The 9,808-nt window shown below is 35.8% G+C and overlaps 1 protein-coding gene across 1 annotated transcript; it reads left to right on the top strand.

Annotated features, from left to right (window-relative positions):
• The first annotated feature begins 213 nt into the window (after positions 1 to 213).
• Positions 214 to 5,567, top strand: tp53i13 (tumor protein p53 inducible protein 13). Its single transcript, XM_051130279.1, has 9 exons — positions 214 to 836; positions 1,227 to 1,298; positions 1,385 to 1,420; positions 1,595 to 1,653; positions 2,936 to 3,014; positions 3,098 to 3,226; positions 3,766 to 3,972; positions 4,087 to 4,759; positions 4,847 to 5,567. The coding sequence occupies exons 1-9, from the start codon at positions 744 to 746 to the stop codon at positions 4,960 to 4,962; spliced, it is 1,464 nt and encodes a 487-aa protein (XP_050986236.1). The 5' UTR covers positions 214 to 743; the 3' UTR covers positions 4,963 to 5,567.
• Positions 5,568 to 9,808: the final 4,241 nt, after the last annotated feature.

Here is a 9,808-nt window from a genome sequence, read left to right as displayed (position 1 = left end):
TGAGTCCAGAAGGAAACCAAGAAAGTGTAAGCATGTGCTTGGGCATTTAGCATTTCAGGGGTTTTTTTTTTTTTTTTTTTCCTTTTTTATATTATTAAAAATAGACAAACAGATCTTACAACATTTTTTAAGAACTTTGTACTGATAAATAACATAACTCCTAGTTGGCAAGTTAATGACGTCAAGGAGTCCGAAAGGTCGAAAACGAGTTTTGATCTTTACGAGCCACCGTAGATATGTGTGTCTCCTCCAAAGACTTATGAACACTATTCACATTATTATGTGTATGAAGTTGACGTAATTTGGCTGTAGTGGCCATTATAAACAGAAGACGTGTACGTGAATTGAAGGTGTACATCTGTTTAAAGTTCGCGATATTCCGATTCAAGCTATTGCTGACTTTTAACTTGTCGAAAGAGAAACTTCAGATGTTTATATAAGGAACCAAGACTTGAAACTTGGATTCAAAACACCCGACGGTTCTGTCCTGCTTGATTACGAATCGCGATGACGTTCTCTACAACCGAACGAGTTCGTAACTTTCCCGGTTTCATATTTCTCAAATAAACAAAACGAACGTTCCAACAGTGAAGGTGCGGATCCTCGAGCTCAGCATGGATCATCAGACCGGTTTAAACAGAGACAGTTGCATTTATAACGTCCTAAAGGGTGTTGTGATTATGTGGCAGAGATATAGTAAACCTTACCGTATTGAATATATTTGACTACACTCGGAGAAAGTCATGAGCCGTCAAGTGATCATCCTTTCTGGATTCATTTGTCTTTTTGTGACACGGTGTTGTCCTTCCAGACTGACACACTGCGACAATGGAAAGGTAAACATTATTAGGCTTTTGCTCAATTCACTCTAAACAACTCAAATGTTTGTTTAATCAAATAATAACCGTCATAATCACTCAGGAGTAATGACAGGACAGACTGTGACAGAGGCAAACCTGATATTACGACGTGATTCAACTACGTGAAACAACATTTTCATATTCCTGTATAATCATTATTCATCCAATTTTGAAATGCTACATGAAATCATGTACTTATTCATATTAAATGTACTTATATTAATATTTACTTATATTTTACATTAATTTCTAACGTGCTCAGGTCTGCATTATTAAGAGTAATTGTATGCACTGTGGTGTTTTAATAAAAACTGTGGTAACCAATGTCATAAATAGCCTATCTTATAGCACATGCAATTATTTCAGACAAATCTGGTCACAGACCTACCAGGACCTGACGAGCTTTTGTGTCAAGAGCTTTGGCCTCAGTCAATGAAGGTAAAATATGTTGTATTATGCATTGCAAAACTAAACTACAAAATAAAAACATGACTGACAGATGTTCCTTTTTGGTTTTATTGCAGAACATGCCTGATATTGACACAAAACATACTATAAAGGTAAATGAATTTCAAATTATCATACATTGTTTACTCTCAAGCAAGTCACTGTGCACTGTAATGACCAAATACAGTATGTAGCGGGATGTTGTTTGTGCATCGTATGAACCGATAAAAGTAACTAATAAAGTATTAATAAAATTATCTTTTAATTTTTTTTTTTTTTCTGTGCAGGCTGCTGATTACATCTGTATGGACACACCCATTACATACAATGACCCCATACCCACCCAGTAAGCTTTGACCAACGACACTCAGATCTCTTCTGTGATTCCTTTTCCGGTTCCGATTCCTCTTACGGTTTCATTAACAATTTGCTCAGTACTTTTTAAGTGTATATGTGTTTGAATCTACAGTCATTTGTTCGAAATTCGAACTACACTCTTCAAGTATGTTTTTGATTCACTAAAAAGAAGCGGTTCATAAGAGTCATTCGTTCTAAAATCAGACTACACTTTGATTCATTTAAACGAACCGACTCGTATGAGTCATTCGTTCAGAAATTGGACTGCACTGATCGCGCTGTGTTTGGTGATGTAAATACAGTAGTGCTGTAATAATTACTGCAGTTGTAAAGTTTTACATTTTAGCTCGGTATTGCATCTGCAGCGGCGGAAGAAAACGCATGGGCGAACCATTAAAGGAACTTAAAGAATTTAAGAATTTCCAACCCAGTTTAAATAAGTCAAAAGTTTTTGTTACAGTAAGGTTTTTAATGTTTTTTTTTACAGAATTCTCTGAATTCTCTTCTGCTCACCAAGCCTGCATTTATTTGATTCAAAATACAGCAAAAGCAGTAATATTGTGAAATGTTTTTGCTGTTTAAAATAACCGCTTTCTATTTGAATATATTTTAAAATGTAATTTATTCCTGTGATCAAAGCTAAATTTGCAGCATCAATACTTCAGTGTCACGATTTTATTGAGCAAGGATGCTTAAATTGATCAGAAGTGATAATAAAGCCATTTATAATGTTACAAAAGATTTCTGTTTCAGATAAATGCTGTTCTTCTGAACTTTGTGTTCATCAAATAAACCTAAAAAAAACAGGTTACTATTTTCAACATAATAATAATAATAATAATAGTAAATGTTTTTCTGGGGAGCAAATCAGAATATTAGAATAATTTCTGAAGGATCATGTGACTGGACTATTTAGAGTCAACTGGATGCTAAAACTCAGCTTTGAAATCGGGAATAAATTACATTTTAAAATATGTTTTCAAATAGAAAACAGTTATTTTAAATAGTATACATATTTAAAAATGTTACTGTTTTTACTGTACTTTAAATCAAATAAATGCAGGCTTGGTGAGCAGTGTTGGGGGTAATGCATTACAAGTAACTTTAGTTTTGTAATCAGATTACTTTTTTCAAGTAGCTAGTAAAGTAATGCATTACTTTTTAATTTACAATGTCTGAGTATATATCTGAGTTACATTTTTAGGTTGTGTTTCAATTTAACTAGCTGTGTTAAAAATAACATTGTTTTTTTTTTGTTGTTTTTTTTTCAGTGGTCCTTACCGGCCTGTTGAGGCAGAGAGTGGAGAATATCTTTACTGCCCCCCTCAGCGCTGGCTACACAACCTCAAAGTAATGCAAATTCACAGCATTTCCATAGATAAACCTGTTACTGAAAATAGTTTGATAAGCTCTGCACGTGTTGTTTATGACAGAATGGAGCGCTGGTCTTTCTGTATCACCCATGTGTCACAGCGGAAGCTTATAGGAGCTTGGCGGGGTTGGCTTACTCCTGTTTGTCTCATTACATCCTTACACCTCACCCCTGGCTCAGCCAACACAGAGTGAGTCATAAGCTGTCAGCATTCACAACACCAACTCATGTAACACAGGTGTCTAAATCAAACACTGGATGACTGTGTTCACAGTAGTTGTGAAAAGATAAGGAAACCTGTCACATGGATTGATTTAACTGACTGACTTAATGTCTAACAAATGACACTTGAAATATTATTAGTATTTAAAAAACAGGTTTCTATTTGAATACATTTTTTCCTCTGATGCAAAGCTGAATTTTCAGCAGTCTAAGTGTCACTTGACCCTTCAGAAATCATTCTAATATGCTAAATTGGTACTCAAGAAACATTTATTATTATCAGTTATTTTTTTTAAATAAAGAGTAACTACTTTGCAAAAATGACTGACCCCTAACCTTCTGTAATGTATGTCAAAATTAACATAACTGTATGTAGATTAATTACTTAACAATACCTAATGCATTAACTATCAGTAACAAATTGACTCGTTCTGTACAATATTATGTTTATGCATTTCAAAAGCACCATTTCTGACAAGTATCTCATGTCTGTTATCTCTCTGAAAGCCTTTAGCGGTGGTCTCGTGGGGTCGCTCACTAGAGATGTCTCGCATCACGCTTGGGGTTTGTGATTGGTTGCTTTCCATTTCCACCAATATTAGTCAAGCTAGTACAAGCCAAAGAGCAAAGTACAATCTATATTTGACAAAACCAGCACCTATGGACAAACCAGAGAATACCAGTCAAGAGATATCCAAAGTGGAGAGATTAAAGGTGATGAAACTGCATTACATTGACCAATATATCAGTCAAGATTTGAATGATGCAGTTGTTTTATCTGAATAGAAATGCTAACAATAACCTTCTATGCTGACCTTCAACTCGTAGTCTCTTAAAAACTGCTGTATGGAGACTCTCGGTCTCATTGAGGTCCAGAGGTCCAGAAGGAGAACCAGGAAAAGCAGGATGGTCGTCAAACAATCCCTGGAAGAAGTGAAACCGAAAGATGACGTCAAACCATACGAGCTTAACAACACAAACAGTGCAAAGCTGAGCCGTACAGACACGCTACCACAAAATAATACAAAGGTGATGGCCTTCTCTTCAATGCTAGCTGTTACACAATCTCTCAGTTCAGTTAAGGACTCTGAGGAGCCTACTAAAGACAAGACAAACATGACTGAGAAGCAATTTCTGCAGAATAACGTGACTGAAAGACATAAATACCAAACAGACACAAAAACACATAAGAAAACTTTAACACAGGGTAGGAAGCATCGCATTAAGACTGATACGAAAGCTCAGAGGTCTGGATTTGAATGCGGGGAGCTTGGACAGTGCGGAGTCCCAGACTCAAAGTCTCCTCATTTAGGAGGACCACTGAAGGGTGAGAGGATACCAATGCCACGTACCGATGAGGCCGTGTGGGCAGCAGGCGCTGTGGGATTCCTCTTAGTGCTCCTTACCCTGTCTGTGCTCCATACTCGCCTCTATCGCCACTGTCGATCTTCAACCAGTCTCTACTGGCACGACAACCAGCAAGACTATGAGAATGTGGGTGGTAAGTACACACTACCAAGTTCTTCTTTCACAAACCTTTAACTTTCTCATAGATGTAGACTTATGAAAGATGGCGTTTGTGTTTCAGACATCATCCGGCGGAGGCTTAGGATGGTTGGCCGGAGGAAAAGGAGGAGCAGTCACAGCAGGAGACAGGAGTGTGCACTGCTGTCTAACTCCAGTAATGAGGAGAACTCCGACTAATGCATATTAGAAATCTTACAAACTCTGTTTGGTTTCTGTCAGAATATCTGCCCAATCTTGTGGTACTCATGAAGTAAATATGGACTTTTTTATGAAGCTAAGGATAACTTTTGTCCACATTTAAAAGGATAGTTCATCCAAAAATGAAAATTACACCATTATTTATTCTCCCTCAAGCCATCATAGGTGTATATTACTTTCTTCTTTCAGACATACAATCAGAGTTATATTAAAAAATGTCCTGGCTCTTCCAAGCTATATAATGGAAGTGAATGGCTGTTGAGTTTTTGAATTCCAATAAAGTGCATCCATCCATCATAAAATGTACTCCACACGGCTCCAGGTGGTTAACAAAGGCCTTCTGAAGCGAAACAATGCGTTTGTGTAAGAAAAATATCCATTTATAAACAATTTATGAACTGTAATCTCTAGTTTCCACTAACTGTCATAAGCGCATTCATGAGAGAGTGGTGTTCCAGCGGATGACGTAGGACGCCGGCGTAATGTAAGCTCTGGTGAGAAGTGACGGAGGAGAGAGCAAAACAAAATGCCAGTCATGAATTAGAAGTACAAATTGAGGTTTTGTAAAAAAAAAAAATAATAAATGTCAGAGAAATTCGATACAAGTTGAACTGGAGTATACCAACAGTTTTGTTTACTGTACATCTGCTGGAATGCTACTCATTTGTGGCGGAAGCTAGAGATTATGGTTTATAAAGTTTAAATATGGATATTTTTCTTACACAAACACATTGATTAACTTCAGAAGGCCTTTATTAACCCCTGGAGCCATGTGGAGCACTTTTTTATAATGGATGGATACACTTTATTTGACTTCAAAATCTCAACACCCATTCACTGCCATTATAACGCTTGGAAGAGCCAGGACATTTTTTAATGTAAATCCAATTGTATTCGTCTGAAAGAAGCATGGCCTGAGGGTGAGTAAATCATGGGGTAATTTTCATTTTTGGATCAACACTTGAAGACAATATTTTAAAAAGATCACTTTTCCACTTTTCTTTCCGGTATTTCATATAGTGACAATTACCTGATAAAGGTTAATCATTTTATTTCTACAATCAGTTTTCTACCATTCAGTATAACGTTTACACATTGTGCGTCTTGAGTGTTGTGTTGTCTTTTATTGTTGTTAGCATACAGGTAAATTAAAGCCGCGATGAAATAGATTAAGTAGCAACAGATTATTTCCTTCATATTTTGAGGTACATCGAAGTGTAACACATTATCAAAAAGAAAAAATGTAGCGCATGGACTTGATTCTGTCCATCGGTTGTTCATTAGATTTTCATTGGCATTGCATTCAAAAGTGAAGGTAGAAAGGCATATATCACCAGAGAGAACTGTTGAGAGAGTCATTTCCACTAAAAGGACTAGTTTTTAGTTTTTTAAAGGCACAATACATACGTTTTTGCCACTAGAGGGCGCATATTCAAAACAAACAAAGAAACAAAGGCATAGATTGATGGTGCCATGATTGAGTGTGGAATCATGGGAGTTGTCTTCATTCGCACACCCGATGCAGTCCGTCGGGATTCGGGCTCAGAAATTGTGTTCATGGATGAGCTAATGTATTAAAGACTTATTAAGGTCACTGTAGTATGAAGCAGGGTGGGGCTAAAATTCGTGGATGCGAAACAAGAACGCTGGAGCGATGACTAATGAAGGACGAGCACGATACACGGCTCGAAAGCAGTCGAGCCCTTCCGCTTCTTCCTGTCATGGATATTTTAATCAAAAAAATCGTACATATTGTGCCTTTAAATGAAACATATGAATTGTACACAATAAGATTCCTAACATGCTTTGTTAAAATATATGAGTGACTTTTTATTTCACGCTGACTTGTTTTGGTCACACTACAGCATTTGTTTCCTGCTTAGATACTTTTTCTGACAGTAGGTTTCTAAATGCTTTGATCATTTACTCATATCACTCCAAACCTGTATGACTTTTTTTATGTGCCACACAAAAAAGGCATTCTGAAGAATGCTGGAAACTGTTTTGGTGAACACTGACTTACATTCCAAAGAGACATTTCTAAAAATATCCTTTTAAGTTCTACAGAAGAAAGGAAGCCATACAGTTTTGCAGTGTCATAAGGGTGAGTTTTCTCTTTAACTGGGTCAGAAGCCTCTTGTGATAAGTTTGGATGAAAAAAAATGATGCGTATCTTACTCTATAGCCCCGTCTGTTGGTGAGAATGACTGTGGTTTTGTGTCACATGACACAAGGAGATGGCAGTAGAGAGCTCTCCAGTCCCACTAGCACTCGGTGTATAGTTTAAATTATGTAACAGCGCTGCACTAAAGTTGGGCTCTAACGCTTTCATCCGGGCGTGTGTGCAGCATACGAATTGTATTGGTCAGATACATACTATTCAGATCCTGCTGAGGTTATAAACCATATATTTTGTGTTAATAACCTTGATTCTTAAAAGTGAAGTAGCCACTCGAAGAACGCAGACTTAGAGGTTATAGCTTTAGGTTAAATGAGTAAAAAAGATAAACATCTGGAATGTTGTTTTTAAACTTTTTTTTTAAACCAAATCTAGGTCATGTTTTCACCTGAATGTTTTTGTTCTAATGTAATTTGAAACCTACATTTATCTAGCAAGATTTCTAATCTGCTCTTACGATAAAAGGGGGACTAATATTTAAGGTACAGAATAACTTGTCTACAAAGCTAAAATAATATATAGTGTTGGCTAATATATATTTTTTAATATTTTTAGTATTGTTTTGGTAGAAACTGTAGTGTCATTGTTTAATTTTGAGAGTATTTATTCATTCCTTGATTCATTTTTGCTTATTTATAGATCACATGACTGAAGTCATGTTATTCCAGGTTGCTGTCATTTGTCATTGAAGGATTAAGGTATTGTCCAGGTCTTCATGTGGATGTAGTCTTGCAAAATCTTATCCATAGCTTATCCATCCAGTCACTATGTGGAAAAGACTGGTCTATTAAAAACAAAACAGTCTCCAAAATAACAATTTGCCAATTCATTATCCTTTGATGACAAATGTTGTTGCCTAATATTGGACCTGTATGTGTATCAGCTATCCTGAGTAATATTTATCAGAATAATTTGAAAATACTCATCATTTTTAGCGTACATACTCATTGTATGTCCTCCTCACCCCTCCATTTATTAGATCTCCTATCGGTTCTTATGAATCCTGAAACAATGCAATTACTGTTCAGAAGAATTAACCATATGATTGCCTCAATGATAACCAGGGTCGTCTTTTGCAAGTATGAGTGGTTGCGAGTTGTGCAATGGAAGTCATTTGGAAGCAAAATAAAGAATAAAGTGCAATCTGTGGATCATTGGCTTGTGGCTATGTATTGTGAAACCATAGCAGAAAACAAGAGATGCCACAGAGACATATGAAGCCAGCTGTTAAAGATCTATATGTGACCCCAGACAACAAAAACCAGTCTTAAGTAGCATGGGTATATTTGTTGCAGTAGCCAAAAATATATTGCATGGGTAAAAATGATTGATTTTTCTTTTATGCCAAAAATCATTAGGATATTAAGTAAAGATCATGTTCTATCAAGATATTTTGTACATTTCCTACCGTAAATACATCAAAGCTTAATTTCTGACTAGTAATATGCATTGCTAAAAACTTCATTTGGACGATTTTCTCAGTATCTAGTTGTAAATAGTTGTATCTCAGCCAAATATTGTCAAATACATCAACTGAAAGCTCATCTATTCAGCTTTCAAATGATGTATAAATCTCAATTTAAAAAAAATCACCCTTATGCCTGGTTTTGTGGCCCAGGGTCACATATATACTGTATGTTTGCTTATTACAGCTTCTAATCCAGTATATGAACTAGATTGCATTTCCATTACTGAATGATAACCTAAACGTTAGATCTGTTCAAACACGATGCTTATGATATCTTGGAAAAGCAGAACATTCTGGTTTAATTGGCTATTTCCTTCTTGCTCTTAGGCACCCTGGCAGGGCTCTTGGCAGCCATATGAGGCTCAGTGTGTCCAAGAAGGGAAATGCTGTTGCATGTTTCAAGACGTGTTTTTCTTTTTTCCTTTTTTTTTAAGCCTGTATGTTTGATGAACGTGAGAAAGAAAAATGTTTCCACCCTTTTAGACAGTCTCTGGCTGTCTGGAGACATTTATGTTTTACTTTACATGCTGCAAATTGAGCCCAGTTGTATAATGAATTTTATTTTATCTATTTTCTTCACCACAATCAATTTTACAATTAGCCGCTTTAGCATTTTATGGCAGGAAGGCAGTGGACCCACAATTATATCTGTTTCAAACATTTCTTTACTGGCATTTCTTGGACTGTAACTTACAATTACATGTTTCTTTAAATATTGTCCTCCTACTCATTCAGGTTACCCGTTTTAGCACTAAATGCCAAAAAAGCATTTATAGACAGCTTTATGCAAAGTTTGCTTTACTGGAATCCAACACTGACGAGATGTCACGACGTCTCTTATTTCTCATAAAACAAATTAAATAGAAAAATAAAAAACAAAATGAAACAGAAATTGATAGAAAAATTAACCAGAGGTATTAAAACTATGAAAACTATTTAACTATGAAAATATTATTAATACCTACATAAATCACTACATGTAAGGGATAATATACTATTGATATCTGTTTCTGCACCAGAATAAAAAGGTAAAAAGGGACTGGGACTTTTTATCTTACAATTCTGACTTCTTTTTTTCCACACAATTCAGAATTGTGAGTTTATAACTTGAAATTGTGAGAGACAAACTAACAACTGTAAAAAAAAAAAAAAATCTGAATTGAGGGCAATTATCTTTT

Source organism: Labeo rohita, chromosome 15 (genome assembly GCF_022985175.1).
Source record: "Labeo rohita strain BAU-BD-2019 chromosome 15, IGBB_LRoh.1.0, whole genome shotgun sequence".
NCBI classification, from domain to species: Eukaryota; Metazoa; Chordata; class Actinopteri; order Cypriniformes; family Cyprinidae; genus Labeo; species Labeo rohita.
This window is presented reverse-complemented; position numbering and strand designations above follow the sequence as displayed.

Coding starts and splice junctions, on each gene's coding strand:
- tp53i13 (XM_051130279.1), top strand. CDS start 744: ATGAGCCGTCAAGTGATCATCCTTTCTGGATTCATTTGTCTTTTTGTG. Junction 837..1,226: donor CACACTGCGACAATGGAAAG/GTAAACATTATT, acceptor CAATTATTTCAG/ACAAATCTGGTCACAGACCT. Junction 4,760..4,846: donor AGACTATGAGAATGTGGGTG/GTAAGTACACAC, acceptor TTTGTGTTTCAG/ACATCATCCGGCGGAGGCTT.